General features: G+C 41.8%; 1 protein-coding gene across 2 annotated transcripts; it reads left to right on the forward strand.

Moving 5' to 3' along the window:
- The first annotated feature begins 1,781 nt into the window (after nt 1-1,781).
- On the forward strand, nt 1,782-21,185 carry MRPS10 (mitochondrial ribosomal protein S10). 2 transcript variants are annotated; one of them, XM_059399080.1, is made up of 8 exons: nt 1,786-1,857; nt 2,624-2,692; nt 13,277-13,341; nt 13,431-13,503; nt 15,787-15,923; nt 17,590-17,698; nt 18,992-19,081; nt 19,516-21,185. In XM_059399080.1, exons 2-8 carry the CDS (start codon nt 2,669-2,671, stop codon nt 19,594-19,596), a joined length of 579 nt encoding a protein of 192 aa, XP_059255063.1. In that variant the 5' UTR covers nt 1,786-1,857; nt 2,624-2,668; the 3' UTR covers nt 19,597-21,185. The 2 variants fall into 2 exon arrangements, with proteins under 2 accessions (XP_059255062.1, XP_059255063.1); XM_059399079.1 differs by lacking the exon at nt 2,624-2,692 and having other exon boundaries at nt 1,782-1,857.

A 21,185-nucleotide genomic window follows, 5' to 3' on the forward strand; every position in this document is an offset into this window, starting at 1 on the left:
CTGATTTCTGTTCCTATCCTCATCAATTTGTGTGATGTTGGGAAAATCATGCTACTTCTTCCTTGGTTCTCTTGCCTGCCAAGTAGGGTGAGTGATAACCTACTTGGAGGGGAGAGAATATATTTGCATAGTACGTTAGTTAGGTGGTACAAAATATTCTCATAAACTTGATCTTTTTATTTTTAATCCATTCAACAATCTTTTTCTTTAAGAGGTTTTATTTATTTATTTGAGAGAGGGGGAGAATGCACACAAACAGGGGAGAGGGCAAAGGGAGAGGCAGAATCCCTATTGAACAGGAGCCTGATGCAAGACTTGATCCCAGGACCCTGAGATCATAGCCTGAGCTGAAGGCAGACACTTAACAACAAAGCCACCCAGGCATCCCTAATCCAGTCAACAATCTTGCAAGGCCTGTGAGGTAGAAGATTGATTGATTGATAGAAGGATAGAAAGATTGATTTGATTGGTTGATTTGGGTTGGGGGAGTGATAGAGGGAGAGAATCTCTAGCCAACTCCTGGTCACATACAGAGTCCAATGCAGGGCTCAACCCCATGAATCCTAGATCACAACCCAGGCAGAGACCAACAGTTAGATGCTCAACCGACTGCACCATCCAGGTGCAGAAACTTTATGTTGCAAATAGTGGATGATATTTACCTTGCATCATTATGTGCTGGGCATTATACCAAACCTTCACACATCAATATTTCATTTATCCTGCATAGCAATTATTTGAAATGGGAACAATTATTATCATCTCTAGTTGATATATTAGAAACTTGAGGCTCAGAGTGGGCAAGTAACTTGCCCAGTCATTCAGCTAAGTGGTAAACCCAGATCTCCCAATTGTAAGTCTAGAGTTTTCCATTATGCTGAATTGCATCTGTGAAAACACCTGGGGAAAATAAAACTTAAAGAATTACACAAATGTAAGAGACTTCTACTACAACAAACCCCAGTTCAAAAGGGTTGGAGCTAAATTATGGTGGACACTAATAACCATTTTTTAGTTATAAAACTTTTTGGTTTGTGGTACTGGGTAATGGCAGCAATTGTAAATTCTGAAATACTAAAGTAACATAAGGAAATGAAGACTTCAGAAGACCTGTAGGACAGTGTTGTGCAGGATGGCAGGGGGTGGGGCACAAAAATGTGAAATGATGTCAGAAAAGAATATAGAATTACAGAACATAGCAAGGCTATTGAAATGAAGTAAAGTACTTTTTCTTTCTTTCTTTTTCTTTTCTAAGATTTTATTTTTAAGTAATCTCTTCACCTAACGTGGGGCTCAAACTCACAACCCTGAGATCAAGAGACACACGCTCCACTGACCCAGCTAGCAAGGCACCCCTGGTACTTTTTCTTTTTAATGAAATACAAATTTTGTTAAATTTTTTTTTAAAATGCAGAAATAGGAAAATAAATTAACCATTGATAATCCACTACCCAGAAATAATTGCTGCTAATATATTAACATATATTTTTCAAAGCATGTATTATGTTGCCTCCAACAAAACAGGAACTACATAAGGCAAACAGGATTTGAAAAGGAAACATTTAAGGAACTTGGTAACAATCTAGACATGGGTTGATGCAATGTTATCAATACGGAGCATCGGCTAGTCAGCCAACCCTAGGGAAGCCAGCCGTATTATCAGTCCCACCCTCAAAAAGCATGGAATAAAGTCTCTATGGTTGTTTCTGTGCCGGAACGCAAGGCTACACTCTCTCCTTTAGCGGAACTCTATGGCCTGAGGGCGCTGCCGTGACCCCGGAAGCCGTTTTGGGAGGCCTTGGAGGCAAGATGGCGGCGCGGGGAGCGCTCGGCTCCATGTGCCGGCGTCTCTGGCAGGTACCTGGCGGGCTGGGGGTGCTAAGCCAGCTAACATGTTAGTAGCCACAAAATCTGATTGCCAGATGTCGTTGTGGCCATCTGGAATTTTCTCCGATATTTATTCCTCATCGTGGGGCTTTGCCGGAAAGTGGCGAGAAAGCGACTGGTTTTATTTCGTATTCTCTCACGGGGTAAAACATAAGATTCAGGACAAAAACGGGAACAAGAATCACAGTATGTCAGAGCTGGAAAGAATATTGAACAGCATATGTTTCAAACCCCTGCTTTCAGGTTTACAAAATAAACTGAAGCTCAGAGAATGATTGCCTCGGTAAAATTAGGGGCTGAACTGGTGCAAGGTCTTAGACCTCTCATGGAACCAAATTGTGATGTTTTTCTGATATCTGGAAGTTGTGAGATTAGATGAGAGTCGCTGAAGTCTTAGGAATGGGTTAAGGATTCTCTGCCGTTCTCTGGAGACAAAGCAAAAACTTAAGCAGTCATTCTCAAAATATTGAGTCTCACTACCCCTGTAACATTTTAAAAGTGGTTGAGGACTCCAAAGAGCTTTTGTGTTTGTGGGTTTTAGCTATGGTTATGTAGCTTACTAGAAAATCAAACTGAGAGTCTTAAAAATACTTATTCATTTAAAAATAAAGTTAGCTTATGCTTATTAACTTTTTTATGGAGCGATAACTAAGTTTTTCAGGGTTTGTTATAAGAGTGGCTGTGTTTTCTGTTGTAAGTCTCTTGTTAACTTTAAAAATAAAACTTACTTTACCAGCAAAAATGAGTTTATTCAGGAATTAACAGAATTGCAATTTCGGACATGCAAGCTATGGCAAAACTAATGGTAAGTCCGCAGATAAAGCCTTATTTCTTTACAAAGAAGGAAGTACATAGGAGGGACTGTTTTGAATGGAAGTCCATTGGAGAAAAGCAAGAGTTCAGGGTGAAGGTGGTTTCTCCTTGGCTGAATTGCAGGGTGGTCAGTTTCTTGTAGAAGATTCAGTGTAGGTCTTCTTCTGTTGGGGCCTGTAATTGATCTTTCTTTTCTGTTGATGATTCTTCTCTTGAGGCCTGTAATTGGCAGTTCTTCCTGTAATTGATTTTAAGTAGTGTGGGTCCCCCTTTAATCCGCCAGCTCTACTTGAGTGAGGTTTCCCTTCATTTTTAAATCTCCTTTTGATTAAGATCTTTCTCCAAAAGCATTGCTGATTGGGGAGTCAGGTTTCCATGTTTAGTGGTTGTGTCCCTCCGTGTCAGGAAGGACTTTTCCTGGTTGCCATGTTTTATGTCTGAGGGAAGCTATAGATTGGTAACTTACTGAGGTCTCATTCAAGTAACAAGGAGGGGTGGCAGGGAAAATGCTCAGGCATTTCCATCTGTCAAGACATCAAGCTTATGAGCACTGGAGATCATCTCCTTATTGGTTACATCGTTTTTACAAAAGTTGGACAGGCTAAGTACAAAACTTAAATAATTACACAAAACAAAATAAGTGTAACAATTTCAGATTGTATGATGGTTCTGCCCTAAGTCTGGAGGTAGCCTACTGAAATATTTAGTGGCACTTATTCCAAGTTAGGGGAGGAAAGTTACCCCTACAAAGGCAAACCTAAGTCCCTGCTTCATGTAGCCATGAAGACAAAATAGTGAAGGCTGTAAGATCACTCTGAAAGAAATAACTGAGTGCATTTGGGAAGATACAGTTTAGTCATAAACATGAAGCTAATAGCTAATGAACTTTTTACAAAAATAGTAAAACTTCAAAGATAAATGAAAGCACTATTGTTATCCCAAAAGAACTGTTTGGAACCAAATGTCATCCAATAATACAGCACATAAGGTTGCAAATTCAGAGATTGTGAATTTGGATAAGATGCCAGAGTCAGTTAAGAGTCCGGATGAACAGGAGACTTGTGAATGCTGAACTGTCTTACCCTTCAGAAAAAGCATGTGGAAGGTTTTTTGTTTGTTTGTTTGTTTGTTTGTTTTAAAGATTTTATTTATTTATTTGACAGAGAAAGATCACAAGTAGGCAGAGAGAGAGAGGGGGAAGCATGCGGGATCCCAGGACCCTGAGATCACGACCCGAGCCGAAGGAAGCGGCTCAACCCACTGAGCCACCCTGGTGCCCCTGGAAGGTGTTTTTGACCTAGGATCATGATGCGGCTGTTTTCAAAAGGTCATAATCAAAGGAAGAGGTTTCCCCCTTTCACAAGGGTTTGCAAAATGTAGACAAGGGCATTTTCTTTCCACAAAAGAGGTAGTAGAAGTAAATGGGAAAAGGTATACAGGCCTGGCCTGGACATCTTTAAAAAGCTGTTTCTTCAAATTCATCTACTTGAGTTTTGGGAAATCTTTACTTTTAGTTCATCAGATGGTGGGCAGGTCCAGTCAGTGTTTGATCTTTTTTAAGATGTGTCATGTGAACTCAGCAGTCTGTCCCTTGGAGTTCAGAGCACAAGGGTTGGTTAGCAGTAGCCGATGAGGTCCCTTCCAGCAAGGTTAAAGGGAGTCTTTCTGGACGTATCTTTTCCAGTAGATGAAATCTCCAGGTTGCATGGTGTGATGATTAAGTTCTCTCTCCCAGGAATGCACTGTGAAGAGATTCCTCGACCAAAGGATGGTAGTTTTTAATAGAAATAATTAGGCCTTTATAATATGAAGTATATATCCTTTTATTAGTTGTGAGTCAAGGAGGCAGGGACTAGGTACATTGGGCATCCTGTGACTAGCTCAGAGAGTGAGAGTCTGAGTTCCAGAGTGGGTGGATCTGAGATTCAGAAGGATTCTCAGCCAAGGTATTGGAAGAGTCTCTACAAATTTTGCCAGTTGAATCTTAATAGTACCATTAGTGAGTTTAACTAACCCTGAGGACTGAAGATGGTATATATACAATGAAAGTGTTATAAAACCAGCCAAACAGCACAGACTTGTTAAAAGCACCTGACTAGTAACGTGGGTTCCCCAATCACTCTGAAGTTCAAGAGGGGTTCCCCAGTAGGAATAATGCTTTCTAACAGAATTTTAGCCACAGAAGAAGCTGTGGCCTGTCTATAAGGAAAAGCTTTAGTTCAGTGAGAAATGTACAAACCATGACTAAAGCATATTTATATCCATGAGGTGGGGGACTACTGTGAAATTCTTGCGAATAGATTTCTTTTCATTGCACTTTGGACAGGTGGGATGAGTGAGGTAGATATTTTTTGCGCCCTTACTAATATTTCCCCATAGCGCCTGGGTGGCTCAGTGGGTTAAAGCCTCTGCCTTCAGCTCAAGTCATGATCCCAGGGTCTTGGGATCAAGCCCTGCATTGGCTCTCTGCTCAGCAGGGAGCCTGCTTCCTCCTGCCTCTCTGCCTACTTGTGATCTGTCTGTCAAATAAATAAATAAAATCTTTAAAAAAAAAAAAAAAAAGACTCTCTCTCCCTCTACTTTTGACTTTCCCCATTCTCCTTTCCCCGTGCTCTCTCTCTTAAAGAAAAAAATTCCCCCATAAATATTAGTTAGTGATGCTGTCATTTTGTCAGTAGACCAATGGTTTAATGCATGTGCAGTGTTTAATAGTGGGAATGTTAGAATTTCTGGTAAGGTCATATTGTTATTTGGTCCAAACTACAGTTGTCTCTCTCTCTTTTTTCTTTTTTCTTTTTTCTTTTTTCTTTTTTTTTTTTAAGATTTTATTTATTTATTTGACAGAGATCACAAATGGGCAGAGAGGCAGGTTGAGAGAGAGGAGGAAGCAGGCTACCTGCTGAGCAGAGAGCCCGATGCGGGGCTCAATCCCAGGACTCCGGGATCATGAGCCGAAGGTAGTGGCTTTAACCCACTGAGCCACCCAGGCGCCCCACAGTTCTGTTTTTATCAAGCCAATAATTACTCTCTTTCTGATACTGTTTTTCCCTCTCTGGGACCAATTGTTGGGTATCTCTGGTTAATTTTTCCAGGTTATCATTTTGGGGAACATCCCTTTGGACCATGACAGAGGTTTGGCTTTTGATTTCTTTGAAAGCAGTATTTTTGTTGAAAGTAGTAGTGAGGTGGTTTCGTTTGGTGCCCAGGGAGTTGAGTCTGGAATGCCTGGGAACCTTAGTAACAGCAGCCAGCCAAAGTATGGTATTGAATAAATTGGAAATAGGAAATGTTATTAATTTATCATGGGGATAAATTGGAGATTAGGAAACTTTTTTTTTTTTTTAAGATTTTTTTATTTATCCATTTGAGAGAGACAGAAAGAGCACAAGCAGGGGGAAAGACTGAGAGGGAGAAGCAGACTCCCCACTGAGCTAGGAGCCTGACGTGGGGCTTGATCTCAGGACATGAAGATCTTGACCTGAGCCAAAGGCAGATGCTTAACCATCTGAGCCACTCAGGTGTCCCAGGAAACTTCTTGACTGCTTTCTAACATTCCAAAATTACGAACTACCCCAGAGACATACTGACTGTTGGTATAAATTTGCAGCTTTACCCTTAGCCAAAATTCAAGGATAGTTAAAGGGGAATCCCTTGATTTTTTTTATTCAGTGGCCTTAATTAAGTGCAGTGGCGGGAATGGCTCAGAAGTTAGTGGAATATCTTGCTACAGGGTCTGGTTATTGACTACAGTATCCGATGGGTCCGTCATGGTCACTGTGTTTTGGGATGAGTACTCGCAAGGGTGTTCCTTTCCCTTCCACGTACAAAGAGTAAAGGGAAGTTGGTAATTAGGATGTCTGAGGGCAGAGGGCTTTATTAAAGTCCCAAAAGTTTTGTCTTCTTGATTTTTCCAAATGATAGGATTGGGGGTTTTTTGTTTGTTTGTTTGTTTTTTAGTAAAGCATATAGAGAGTGAGCCATAGAAGAAGTTTCCAAATCCAATTTCAACAGCAGCCAGCCAGTCCACGAAGACCTTGTAATTGGCACTTCTTTTTAGGTTTGGGGAAGTTCAAGATGGTATGAGTCCTCCCTGGATCCAAATGTAGTTCTTGATCTGAGATAGGTGCTCTGAGTATTGAACCTGGGTTTGAGCAAATTGCAGTTTTTCCCTTTGTTGGCTTTGTGTTCCTTTTAAGGCCCAAGCCAAAAGCTTTAGTAGGTAGATGCTATCTTACTGAGAAGAGATTTGAGAAGGGCAACAGAAAGGCAAATCACCTACATAACAAGGTAGAGCCTACAGAAAACTTAGTCATCCAAATCTGTTTTTAAGGTTGGTGAAAAGTAAGGACTCTGTGCAACTCTGAGGCCTTACTGTCCAGGTATCTTTACAACCTTCCCAAGTGGAAGCAAAAAGATACTGGCTATCCTTACCAACTGGAATACTAAAAAATACACTCTGCCTTTCAGTTACAGTGAAAAATTTGCTTTCATTGGGAATGGTTATCAGCAGCATGTGGGGGTTAGGAACAACAGGGTGCCAGGGATAACAGTGTATTGTTCAGAGGCCGTAGACAAACCTCCATCCTTGGCCATTGGGTTTTCTCACAGGTCAAAAGGGGTAGGTAGTAACTAGGACTAGTGCCGGGGATAATAAGGCCCTGAGCTTTGTAATCTGCTGTTACAGGCTTGATGCCCTCCGGGGCTTCTTTATTTATAAGGTATTCATCAATTCTGGGGAGAGGGTTGAGGGATCTGTTTGAATCTTTATGGGAAGTACTCTGTAGATTCTACCTATCAGTTGAGGATTTTGTACAGAAAGAGGATTTGTGCCAGTAAGGACAAACTGTCGCCAGATGCAGCCACAGTGCTAACAGACATGGAGCAAATAAAAGATGTCAAAAGGTCATTTAATCCACCTTGTTGGCCATTTTGATTACTACTATCAAATTCTAGAATTATTTCCCTTTTGGGAGAAAGGAATTCCAGCATGATACATTTATTTTTAAAAAGTCCTGGCCCAGGGCACCTGGGTGGCTCAGTGGGTTAAAGCCTCTGCCTTTGGCTCAGGTCATGATCCCAGGGTCTTGGGATCGAGCCCTACATCAGGCTCTCTGCTCAGCGGGGAGCCTCCTTCCCTTCCTCTCTGTCTGCCTCTCTGCCTGTTTGTGGTCTCTGTCTTTTAAATAAATAAGTAAAATCTTTAAAAAAGAAAAAGTCCTGCCCCAGGGGCACCTGGGTCGCTCAGATGGCTAAGCATCTGCCTTTATTTATTTTTTATTTTTATTTTTTTATTTTTTCAATTTATTTATTTTCAGAAAAACAGTATTCATTATTTTTTCACCACATCTAGTGCTCCATGCAATCCGTGCCCTCTATAATACCCACCACCTGGTACCCCAACCTCCCCCCCCCCCCCCGCCACTCCAAACCCCTCAGTTTGTTTTTCAGAGTCCATAGTCTCTCATGATTCACCTCCCCTTCCAATTTACCCCAACTCCCTTCTGCCTTTAGCTCAGCTCATGATCTCTAGGTTCTTCGATCAAGTCCGGGGTTGGGCTTCTGGCTCAGCAGGGCATCTGCCTCTCCCCCTGCTCATGCTGTGTCTCTGTATCTTTCTCTCTCTAAAATGAATAAATAAAATTTTTTTAAAAGTCTTAGCCCAATAAATGACTAGGAGCAGAGGAACTAAGGAGAAAAGGGTTTGTATCTCCCAGTGGACCTAGACCAACAGGAACTGGTTCAGAGACAGGAAACTGGTGAAGTTCATTAGAGAGTTGTTTGAACCATTTTAGAACTGTAAGGCAGGGAGGAACTGCTTTGCGGTAGTGTAGTTCTGGTGTCAGTAAGGACAAAGATTTTCTTTCTGAACTGAACAGTGGTTTCTCTGAGCCAATCAAGAGGGATTTTGGGGAGGAGCCCCTATAGTTCCTCGTAGCCATTGGAAAGGCTGGCTGTAGAGGGCTGAAGACACCTGGAGCACTTATGATGGTAACCTTTTTCCCAGTGTTCTGGCTTTTTGCAATGATAGCAGAAACGAGAAAGTTTTTGGTTTGTTTAAGGACCTTCATTTGTTGGAGTTGAAAATTAAGAATTTAGGGATGCCTGAGTGGCTCAGTCGGGTAACAGTCCAAATCTTGATCTCAGCTCAGATCTTGATCTTGGGGTCATGAGTTCAGGCCCTGCATTGGGCTCCATGCTGGACATGGAGCCTACTTAAAAAAAAGAAGAAGAAGAAGAAGAAGATGGAAAGAAAGTTAAGAATTTTAGTGGTCTTTTAGGTGACTGCCCTAGGGTACTAGCAAGCTGGTTTGCCAAATTAACTAAATCAGGAGTGGACGCAGTTTCCCACTCCATCTTGGTTTTATTTACCTAAAAGAGTTAGCCCAGTTCAGCCCATTAAGAAATATAGCTAAATGCTACTCTGATGGATTCAACATGAAAAAGAAGACCAGAATTTTCTTTGAAAATAATCTGAAATCAATTACAGTAGCCATGAAGAGGTTCATCAGGCTTTTGTATGCGAGACTGAACTTTGGTCCATTCAACAGGCTTAGGAAAAGCTAGTGTAATTGCTTGGTGGAGATTTCCAGCAAATGTTCTAGCATCTTAGCAAAAGTTAGGGATCTGTTTCTCTAAATTCCTTTCGAGATATTCCCATCGGGCTAGCTACAGCCAATATTTGGCTTAGCCCTCATCAACATGCATATGGACTAATTTCTAAAAAATCTGAGAAACCAGGTTGGTAAGTTTGAATAACTATGTGAAATGCTTCCTGCAAACCTGTGGGGGTTCTCAGTCACTACAGGAAACTTCAACTATGGCTCTCAATTCAGCATCATTCTAGAGAACATAAGAAATTTGGGTTTTATTTGGATCCTCAGAAGATTTTAACTTTAGGGGCACCTAGGTGGCTCAGGCAGTTAAATGTCCACCTTGATTTCGGCTCAGGTCGTGATCTCAGAGTTGTGAGATCAAGCTCCGTATCAGGAAGTCTGCTTGAGATTCTCTCCCTCTGCCCCTTCCCTCACTTGGGCACATGCATGTTCTCAAAAAAGAAAAAAATTTTTTTTAAAGTAAAAAGATTTAACTTTAAAGGGGCAGATTTTGATAGGTTCAGTAGAGGACGGAGCAGGCTGAGTTTCAGATGCAAAAGAAAGTTTGGTGGGAGAATTAGAACAGGGAAGTTGAGGGTGTGGAGGAGCTGGAGGCGTCACAAGGAGAAGGAGGGTGATGACACCCGGGGGCGGGGGGGGGCGCTGCTGAGCATAAAGTAGTTGCCACAGTCCTGGGAGTTGGGCAGGGAGGTCATCCCTCAGATCTCAGGAGCCTTTTTATCTTTGCTGCAGTTAGTCTAGAAATTGTATTTTGTGGAGAGGCTATTTTAGATTCCATGATAGTGTTTAGAAGCTCTAAGATACCAATCAAAATAGGCATCCTATTCAGTTTTGACGGTTTTGGAGACTTAGCTGCCTGGTTTAGTTGGGAGGAAATCAGAAGTTCCCCATAATGTCCATTGACATTCTAAATTTCTTTTGATTAAGTCAGTAACTACAGTTAGAGATGGTCAGGAGGAAGAACCACAGCTTTTAAACATAAAACCACTAGTGTTTCAGAAGGGGAGCTGCCCTCAAATCATTTTAATGACGGGGATCCTGTTTCTTAGAGGTTTTTCTCTAGAGTAAAAAAAGAAAAATTCCTCAACAGCACAGTTTCAACAGGAACATCTAAGTTCCAAAGGAATTGGACCAAAGGCCAGCACGGAACCAATAGGAACAGCCCATTTCTGGAAAGGAGGTGGACCAAAACTAACACACTTCCATTCCAAGTAGGCACAGTTCCAATAGGAACTGTCTGGTTCCAAAGAGAAGTCAGTCCAAAGGTCAGACCAGCACTCTCTGAAAGGACAGAGTCTTGAAACAGATCCTGGAGAGCTCAAAACGCAGAGAGTAGAGCTCGAAGTCCAGGAAAAAGAGCCTCCAACTCCAGGGTTGGTAAGAGAACAGTGAACTTCATTGGCTCTGTGTGCCCTAGCACCTGTTTGCTCATCAGCCTCGAAGTTATTGAATATTTCTGGATCCCACTTCTTCTTCTTTTTTTTTTTTTTTAAGATTTTATTTATTTATTTGACAGACAGAGATCACAAGCAGGCAGAGAGAGAGGAGGAAGCAGGTTCCCTGCTGAGCAGAGAGCCTGATGCGGGACTCGATTCCAGGACCTGGGGATCATGACCTGAGCCGAAGGCAGAGGCTTTAACCCACTGAGCCACCGAGGCGCCCTGGATCCCACTCTGATCACCAAATAATGTTAACCTTAAAAATGAAAGTTATTTGGTTTATTTGGGAATGGCAGAAAATTGGAGTTTGGGACATGCAAGTTATTGCAAAACCATGGACAAGTCCCAGAAACAAAGAAGAGAAATATTTTTTGGAGAAAAAGGAAGAAGTTGGGAGGGGTTTTGAAAGTCCAGTGGAAAACAAGAGTTCAGAGTGATGGTTTTTCATTGTCTGAGTTGCAAGAGGTAATCATTTCTTGTAGAAGATTCAGTGAACATCTTTTCCTGTTGGGTACACCCGGGTGGTACAGTCCGTTAAGCATCCAACTCTTGGTTTCTGCTCAGGTCAGGATCTCAGGGTCGTTAGATTGAGCCCCATATCAGGCTCCACATTCAGTGCAATGTCAGCTTGAGATTCTCTCTCCCTCTCCTGCCCCTCCACCCAGATAAATAAAATAAATATTTTTTTAAAAAGTTGATTTGTGGTTATAACAGCACTTTTTTTTTAAAGGATTTTATTTATTTGTCAGAGAGTGAGTACAAGCAGGGGGAGCAGCAGGCTGCCCGCTGAGCTGGGAGCCTGATGTGGGGCTTGATTTGATCCCAGGACCATGAGATCATGACCTGAGCTGAAGGCAGACACTTAACCCACTGCGCCACCCAGGCATCTCTAAGCTCCAACTTTTAAAAGCAGAGGTTTGTACTTGGAGAATATGACTGGAAAGTGTCCTATCAGGTGCCCAGACCTGTGGTGCTTTAATTATTTATTGGGATGCCTGGGTGGTTCATTCGGTAAAGCATCTGCCTTGGGCTCAGATCATAATCTCAAGGTCCTGGAATTGAGCCCCACATTGGGCTCTCTGCTCAGTGGGGAGTCTGCTTCTCTCTCTCCCTCTGATCTGTCTTGCTTTCTCTCTCTCAAATAAATAAATACAATTTATTTTAAAATTATTTATTTATTTATTTTAGAGAAAGAGATCGAGCAAGCATGGGGTAGAGGGGCAGAGGGGAGAGTGTTTTAAGCTGACTTTCTGCTGAATACACAGTCCCACAGAGGGCTGGGATCTTATAACCTGAGATCATAACCTGAGCCAAAACCAAGAGTCGGATGCTTCATTGACTACGCCACCCAGCACCCCTCCCAGGTTACATTTTTAAATCAGGAAAGCTCAAGGGGGAAACAGATGGCAAATTACATTATTAGATATAGTGCCACAGGTGTCCTGCAGCTAGAAGTTTTGTCCACCAGAGGGAGCTGACAATAAAGGATGTGGAAAGGCTGGATTGTTGGGAGTATGAGGTACAGCAGTGGTGTAAGATGATGTGTGTTTCACTGTATTTCAGTTTATTTATAAATCTCCCAGCCAAGCCAAGAAACTTACAGTAGAAAGATGTATGAAAGCTTTGCAAAAAGGGTACTTTAGAATTCTTACTTCAATTCTTATAAATAAATTAAAAAGAGACTTGCTCAGAAATAGGCAAGGGAAGTATTATATTGTAGTACATTTAATCTATTAAAAAAATGGGAAAATGAAGTCACTTTTTCCTTGATGTCCACATACTTAAAATCATAGATGTTCTTTCAGTGTGAGAATTGCTTATGTGTGTCTGTGTAAAGTGCCTTTTTAAAAAGTTCTTAATCTAAGCTTTAAGAGATATAGATGCTGTCGTATTCTGAGAATTTATTTTGATTACCAACTCTTTCGTTGTCCTCTTTTTTTTTTTTTTAAAGATTTTATTTATTTGTCAGACAGAGATCACAAGTAGGCAGAGAGGCAGACAGAGAGAGAGGAGGAAGCAGGCCTCCTGCTGAGCAGAGAGCCCGATGTAGGGCCCGATCCCAGGACCCTGAGATCATGACCTGAGCAGAAGGCAGAGGCTTAACCCACTGAGCCACCCAGGCGTCCCTCCTCTTGTTTTTTTTTTTTTTTTTAAGATTTTATTTATTTATTTGACAGAGAGAAATCCCAAGTAGACGGAGAGGCAGGCAGAAAGAGAGAGAGGGAAGCAGGCTCCCTGCTGAGCAAAGAGCCCGATGCAGGACTCAATCCCAGGACCCTGAGATCATGACCTGAGCCGAAGGCAGCGGCCCAACCCACTGAGCCACCCAGGCGCCCCCTCCTCTTGTTTTTAAATGAAATCTAATCTGGCATTTTAGTTACCCTAGTATCTTCATCTGAAATAATGAGATAGTCCTTAATTTGAAGGATTGTACATCTTTTGATTTCTTTTTTTTTTTTTTAAGGGAAACTGAATGTTTAAGGATTGACTTTAATTCTAAAACATGCTCCCCCCCTTTTTTAGGGTTCAAGGAATTTTTCTGTAAACCCTTCTAAGAGCAGTACAGCCAGAAATGGTGGCTTTCTCCTGTAAGTATGTAATTAGATGTGCTAAATTGAATAAGGAAATGGGCTTTTGTACTATATCACTTAGGTTTTTCCTTTGTTTCCACACGTAGCACTACCAGTATGAAATGGGTACAGTTTTCAAACCTACACGTTGATATTCCCAAGGATTTGACCAAACCTAAGGTATGTACTTCCTATTTCTTTTTTTTTTAATTTTTTTAATAAACATAAAATGTATTATTAGCCCCAGGGGTACAGGTCTGTGAATTGCCAGGTTTACACAGTTCATAGCACTCTTGTACTTCCTATTTCTTGATAAAGAGCTGTATTAGCAATAGATTTTCCTCTGTATTTCATTTGAGGCTGTTTCCCAAATACCTTATGGACAAAAATGTTTTGTTCTGGAATACTGGCAGGGGCACGGTGTGCCTGAGTGAAGTACTCTGACATTTCTGCATGCTCATACCATCTTTCAGGGGGTCAGGGAATTGGTTATTTACCCCAAATAACTAATTACTGTGAGAAGAAGCAGATTTTTGCTTTAGCTCAGCACAGTGTGATGAGTAGTCATAATTAATGGTACAGAATACTTCATATTATGTTACAGAAAATATTTTTTTTGGAGGCTTCAAGTCTTTGTTTCCATTTTAAGGCATAGAGGCTGGGCCTGGACAGTCCTTTATTATTCACAGCAAGGAGGAGCATTACCACTGGCAAAGAAAATCTAGAAGTAGCTGTGTAACCTTATTTCCTTTAAATAAGAACCATAATTTATCAACCCAGTTTTTGTGTAAATTGTGGTTTAAACAGTCCTTACAAATTCTGGATCTATTCATTTCCACCCCTCAAAAATAATCCCTTGTTAACCATTCGGTATGACTTCTTCTAGACATTTTTCTGTGTGTAACCATCCTCTCTGTGCATGTGCTCACCAAACTGGAATTCTGCTATACATCATGTACTGCTCTTTTGATTTGTTTTCACTGAATAGATACTGGATCTCTTTCCATGAAAGTACATACGAACCCTGGGCCTCCACGCCAGGTGTTCTCATGGGCAAGTCTGTAAGGAGAGGTGGTGGCGTGGGCACAGTGATAGGCTATGCCCTTTATAAGTGAGACAGCTACCACTTACTCCAGCCACATGTTGCCTGTAGACATGTAGACTAGTGATGTCTTAAGTTTTCCAAGCTAACATGAAATCCAAATTTTTATTCAAAATCTTTTGAGTTTTTTTATCACAACAGATTCAGACTGTATTTAAAGCCCTACAGGGACCAGTCAAAACACATCTTGGAGCTCTACTCCGTTTCCCCAGTCCCCCAAGTTATGATACAGAATATCTGCGTAGTCACTTCTTCCAGCAACTGTATTTGGGGTAATTGAGAGTAAATGTCTAGGTAGCTTCCTGGTTAATAAGTAGATCTCCTTTCAGGAGTGAAGTAATTTAACCCTGAATCATTGGATTAGTAAGATAAATTACTGGTCTAATGGACAAATGAAGGTGAATGTAATTCATCTCTTGGAAGAAAGTCAGAAATGTCAGACCCATTATTCCTAAGATCTTTAAATATTAGAGTAGAAGAGGGAGAAGTTAAATGTACAGTCAGTGCCAAAACATTTTAATTAGAAATGAGTAATTTTTCTATTAGGGCAGGCAAAACATACATGAATAAAACCTAATAAGGAACGCCTGGGTGGCTTATTCAGTTAAGCGTCTGCCTTCAGCTCAGGTCATGATCCCAAGGTCCTGGGACTGAGTCCTGCACTGGGCTCCTTGCTTAGCAGGAGGCCTGTTTTTCCCTCTGCCTGCCACTGTCCCCTGCTTTGTGCACTCTCGCTCTAACAAAATCGAAAAAAAAAAAACTAGTAAAAATATGAATAGCAATAGCTTGCCTTTGTGTAACAACATTTTGTAATTTCTAAGCACTTCATCTGTGTTTGTTATTTTTTGGCCACAGAAATGCTGTGAACTCTAGCATAAGGATGATCCTATTTTATATATGAGCAAACTGTCATGCAGTGAAATCATGGGACTTGCCTGTTTTTACTCAGCTGGAAGTGGCAGTTTAATTCCCAGTTCACATCTTCTGATCTTCTCACCAGGCTACTTTGTTAACAGACCCCAAAATCTCTTCCCATTATGTATTTGGGATCAGATACCAATATCAGTATCAATTATCAATAACTATGAAGTTAGAAGGTTCCATTAGTGACTTTGTAGGTTGCTTGAAAGTCCTTTGATTTAAACTTTATTTTAACGGATTGTAGGAGTCATTGTGGAGATCTGAATGTGAAAGTAGCTAGGTAATTAAGCTAATAGTATTAAGCTATTACTCAGCATTTTTCACCCCGCTTATTAGTAAACTCTGAAATTGTTCAATTGAGAATAATACATGAAATTTTCCAATTATAAATACTAGAGGAACCATAACTGAAACTTTTGTTTTTGATTTTAAAATTGTAGATAACCATCTCTGATGAACCAGATACATTATATAAGCGCCTGTCAGTTTTAGTAAAAGGCCATGATAAGGCTGTATTGGACAGTTATGAATATTTTGCAGTGCTTGCTGCGAAAGAACTTGGTATCTCTATTAAAGTGTAAGTATGGGGCGCCTGGGTGGCTCAATCAGGTTAAGTGTCTGCCTTCTGCTGGGGTCACGATCCCAGGAACCTGGGATTGAGTTCCACACTGCGGCGGTGGCGGGGGGGGGGGGGGGGAGTCTCTGCTCAGCGGGGAGTCTGCTTCTACCTCTACCCCACCGCTGCTCATGATCTCTCTCTCTCTCTCTCTGTCTCAAATAAATAAATAAAATCTTCTAAAAAAATAAAATATAAGTATGATCTTTCCTAATCTGACCTATTATCTGCTATAACGTGATCAACCTGAAAAATGGTGCTAATTCCAGCTAGGTCTAAGGCCTTAAGGTAGCATAGAAACTCATAGTGGGTAGAGTTTAGGTTTATTGTGTTATCCTAATCAGGATTCCTGCCTACTAGAATTTTTAAAAACTAGAACGAGTGAACAAGGAAAATAAAGGAAATCCTTTCTTTAGCAATTGCACAGACATAAGGAGACCCACGAAGCCCTAATGTCTAGAGACTCCGTGGGGCAGGGAGGTGAATTAGGTGAAAAGTTAATCTTTTCAGACTCTGATGGTTTTTGCTAATAGCTATTGTTTCAAAACTACCTCTGGAAACATCACTCACTTAGTCATTTCACGCAGGAGCAAGGCAAGCTTCAGATAACCTTGAAATCACTGCTGGGTCAAGTATAACTATAGTAGTCTCCCCCTTGTCCATGGAGGGCACTCAGCACCCCCGGCCGGTGCCTAGACCTGGGTAGGGCACTGAATCCTGCATGTCGTTTTTTTTCTCCTATACCTATATGCCTGTGCTAAAGTGATTTATAAATTAGGCACAGGAAGAGATTAACAACAATACCCAGTCATGAAATAGAACAGTTGCAACAATATACTATAATAAAGGCTACGTGAATATGCCGTCTCTCTCTTCCTCTCTCAAAATACCTTCTTGTACTGTACTCAGCCTTGGGATGATGTGAGATGATGAGCTGCCCAGGCAGTGAGACGAAATGAGCTGAATGCTGTAGGCACTGTGATGTACGTTAGGCTGCTCTTAACCTACTGACTCTTTCAGAAGGACTTACCTGCTTCGGGCCTGTGGTTGGCCACAGGCGGCTAAAACTGCTGGAAGCAAAACCATGGGTGGGGGGGGGGGGGCACTGCTGCACCTTTTTTGTCACCTGCTCCTTCTGGTGCTGAACAAGGCCCATTTAGGGCTTTGTCAGGCTTGCGTTATAAGAAAACAGAAGGAACCCACACCTTTCCCATAATAGGCTTTTTAGTTTCGTGGTTATTGGTAGATTTGCAGATTTCCCTAAAACAACACACACAGCAACACATTAGTTCCACTCTTCACAGTTCATACATTTGGCCAAAACCAGACTAAGGTGGGCGGCGGATAAGAGCCAGAGGCATGCACTGTGCCCTTGCATTGCCAAGGCTCAGTTCTGGGTCTGTGGGATATTTGTTCCCCTTGCCGTCTGCTGTGTTTACTTTGGCCTGAGCTTTATGACAGCAGTTGTTAACGCGTGACAGTCTTGACAGCTGCAAGTCTGTAAGTGGTAGCTAATGCCTATAATTATGAGCCCCGCCTACGAAATTGTGGAATTATGCTTTGCTGTCGGTGACTCAGGTTTTAACACCACTTAGCTTAGTATGTTGTTTGCCCATTGATTTTTCAGACATGAACCTCCAAGGAAAATAGAGCGATTTACTCTTCTCAAATCAGTGCATATTTTCAAGAAGCACAGAGTTCAGTATGAAATGAGAACACTTTACAGATGTTTAGAGGTGAGTTAATTTCAGACATTAAAGCGTTTTTGAAATGCCCGGGGTTTTATACTAGCACCCTGTAACTGTCCTTTGACGTTGACTGGGTGGACTTTCTGTCAGCCGGTGACTTTTGACTGGAGAAAAGGTAAATGATAGGAAATGAGACTCACAGCCATCCTTCAGAGCAGTTTGTACTTCAACTCAGCAATGCAGGGTATGCTAATTTTCATACAGTATGAAACCTTGGAAGGATTTGGCTTATATTTCATAAATTCTAGTTAAGTTCCTACATAGTTCTAGTGATTCTTCTCACACACTAGTGGGTTTTCCATGTCCACAACGGGAAACAGGAAGGTTTTTCATTCATCAGTTACTCGTTCGCGCATCCAATCGGGTCAGCGTGGTCTTGTGGTTAAGGAGGCAAGGGTTCTGGAATCAGGTCCAAGTACTGGCATGTCCCAGCAGTGTGGTCTGCACCTCAGTTCCCCGATCTGTGGAATGAGCGATTCTGGTATGCATCTCGTAAGTTTAGTGTGAGGATTAAATGCGGTATTTATTGAAAGCACTTAGAATCCTCCTGTTACATAGTAAATGATTAGTAAATGTCATGAAAACAGGTAAATCACACTTGCCGGCTAGGTTCCATAGAGCCCTGGTTTTAAGGTATCCAGTGTGCTGTGCTCGCCCCTTCCAATCAACCAGAAGATCTTTTTTATTTATTTATTTTTAGTTTTATTTATTTATTTATTTATTTATGTTTAAAGATTTTATCTATTTATCAGCAAGAATCTGTATGTGAGCAGAGGGAGGAGGGGTTGCAGGGGGACAAGCAGACTCCCCTCCTGAGTGGGGAGCCCAATGTGGGGTCAGTCCCAGGAGCCTGAAATCATGACCTGAGCCAAGAGCAGTTGCTTAGCCAGTTGAGCCACCCAGATACCCCAATACTTTTTTCCTTTTAAGCTGGAATTCTGGAGGTATCTGGGTGGCTCAATCAGTTAAGTGTCTGATTCTTGATTTCAGCTCAGTTCGTGGTCTCAGGATCATGAGATCAAGCCCAAGCTGGGCTATGTGCTGCCCATAGAGCCTGCCCGTAGAGCCTGCTCGGGATTCTCTTCCCTCTCCTTCTGCCCCTCCTACCCTCACCTGTGCTCACGCTTTCTCTCTGTCTTAAAAACAAACGAAGCTGGAATTCCATGTAAAATTTCATAGCGAAAGAAGAGGCTATAGAGCTTTTACTTTAAGAAGAAAAAAAAACTTAAAATTTCTGCTTTAACAGCATATCATGAACCAATTTCATATTTGAAATTTTAGTTAGAACATCTAACTGGAAGTACAGCAGATGTCTACTTGGAATATATTCAGCGTAACTTACCTGAAGGAGTTGCCATGGAAGTAACAAAGGTATGACTTAAATTTCTGGCTCCATTGGCAAGAGGTATGTATTACTGTTTTGCTACTTCACAGCCCTGTCCTGCCCCTGAGGCAGACTGGGGGCTGAGTTGCCACCATGGTGGGGGTCCTTGCCTCCCTGCGCAGTGCCGACAGCCCACGTCCTCCCCAAGCTGTCCCTGGTCTCCCTTCCCCTCAGCAGTAGTGGACAGAGGGGCCACATTCATTGGCAGTCCCTGGAGATCACCGAGTGATGCGTGTGAGAGTGTTTTTGTACACCGTCCAGGTTCCTTCTCCTTGTTTGAGAGCCCTACACAGAGATGAGGGGGAGTGAGAGGGAAAAAGAAACAAGAGGACTTGAGGGAACAAAATGAATAAATCCCATCTGTGGCCAAAGAGTTCAGTGAAGTCCACATTATGTTGTAGTTCTGTTTTTCTCTTTTTAGACCAAATTAGAACAGTTACCAGAACACATCAAGGAGCCAGTCTGGGAAACGGTACCAGAAGAAAAAGAAAGCAAGTCCTAAAGTCTCAGCGAGTCTGCTGGTGCTGGCCTTTGACCCAAGAGGAGGTCAGAAATGTATGTTGAGATAGAGAGGCTCGACCATGAGTCTACCTGACTGCTCCGTGGAGCCTGTGTGACCACACATGCCCTGATCAGCTCACAGCAAGGGGCCGAACTTCAGTGATACACTGGACTAGAGTGAAAAACCACTTGACCTGTTCTTCTGTACACTCATCCTTTCAGTTCTGATTTTAACAAATGTGAGCAAACCACTTTGACTGCTGTGCGCCAAGAGAATCGAGTTTGTATTTTGGTACTCTGTTACTGTTCAGTGATTAGATCGTGCTAATTTTAATCTGTATCATTTCATCTGAAAGTCAATCTTTGAAATATTCCTTACGCATTTTCCCTTTTGAGCCACCTAGAAGGAACCTTCGGTTAACTTGGTTAGTTTAACACCGAACAGTTAAAGTCTTCCCATTTACCGCAATGCTAGCTGGCAAATGCTAGTTTGGGGATTGTAACCTCCAAATTTTACCTCATTTAAGCGTGACGTTCTTGAACATGAATGTAGTGGGCAGCATTTCACGCACTGAACTCCTCTTGTGGCCCAGACCCTCACCAGGCCTCTGGGAAGGCTCACTGTTGTGGAATCTGAGCTCTCAAGAAATCACTGTATCACCTTTTTCATCCTGTGAGTCATTCACTCAGGAGGCTTTTGTTAACTCTATAACCAGCACTGTAGAAAATACCAAACAGTAAATGGAAATAATGGCTTTTGAAAACTGTACAGGGCACGGATAAATATTTTTCCTTAATAAACCCCATGTTGACAAGGCCTCTTTCTTTTGGTAAATGGCATTCTTTCTCTTTGGAGAGGTCTACTTTTCCATGAAATTAAATCAGAGTTAAAAGCCTGAAAGAGGCAAAGCTACCATGGGCTGGAACTGCTGGTATAGGAACCCCAAGGGAGCGATTCGTTTCCTTTCTACAGCACAATCCGATCTGTGTCTTTTTGCGGTTTCCTTCCTATCTTTGGGGTCGTTATGACTTCTCAGTTTTTCTCCCCTTAAACTGGCATCCCGGGTCCCTTTCCCCGGCCCACTTTCAGGTATTGGCGCTTTGAATGCACACTGCTTAGGCGTCAGACTTCCAGTGCTGTCATTAACATGAAAAGAGTTACAGTCTTGTGCCCGTGACCTCACTCGGTTTCCCACTCAGTGGTCAATGGTGACATTCACGAGTGTGTGAGGCACGCTTATCCCAGGTCTAAGCCTCGACATCAAGAACTAATGAATAAAACAAGATTGATGTAACAGAACTGTATCTAGCAAAGCCACAATCTGTGAGCTCTTTTTACTTTAAAAGAAATTCTTAAATATGGATCATTTAAGCCTTTTTTTACTGACAGTATTAATCACTGTATCCTAAGGTGATTTATGCAAACTTGCCTCCAGTGATGGTCCTTGTGAGCTCTTTCAAAGGTATGAATCTCCTAAGAGCTGGTTTGCGACTAAATCAGTCTATAACCAGATTGCTTAGCACTTCAAATTACATATTAAAATCTTGTTTTAAGGTGAATATACAAATAAACTACATACATAATAAAAA

This window comes from Mustela nigripes, chromosome 5 (assembly GCF_022355385.1).
Source record: "Mustela nigripes isolate SB6536 chromosome 5, MUSNIG.SB6536, whole genome shotgun sequence".
NCBI classification, from domain to species: Eukaryota; Metazoa; Chordata; class Mammalia; order Carnivora; family Mustelidae; genus Mustela; species Mustela nigripes.

What these genes read in the sequence shown, in the direction of transcription:
- MRPS10 (XM_059399079.1), top strand. Translation starts at nt 1,810, where the DNA reads ATGGCGGCGCGGGGAGCGCTCGGCTCCATGTGCCGGCGTCTCTGGCAG. An exon ending in AGGATTTGACCAAACCTAAG is followed by an intron (nt 13,504 to 15,786) that starts GTATGTACTTCC and finishes TTAAAATTGTAG; the next exon opens with ATAACCATCTCTGATGAACC. An exon ending in TTGCCATGGAAGTAACAAAG is followed by an intron (nt 19,082 to 19,515) that starts GTATGACTTAAA and finishes TTCTCTTTTTAG; the next exon opens with ACCAAATTAGAACAGTTACC.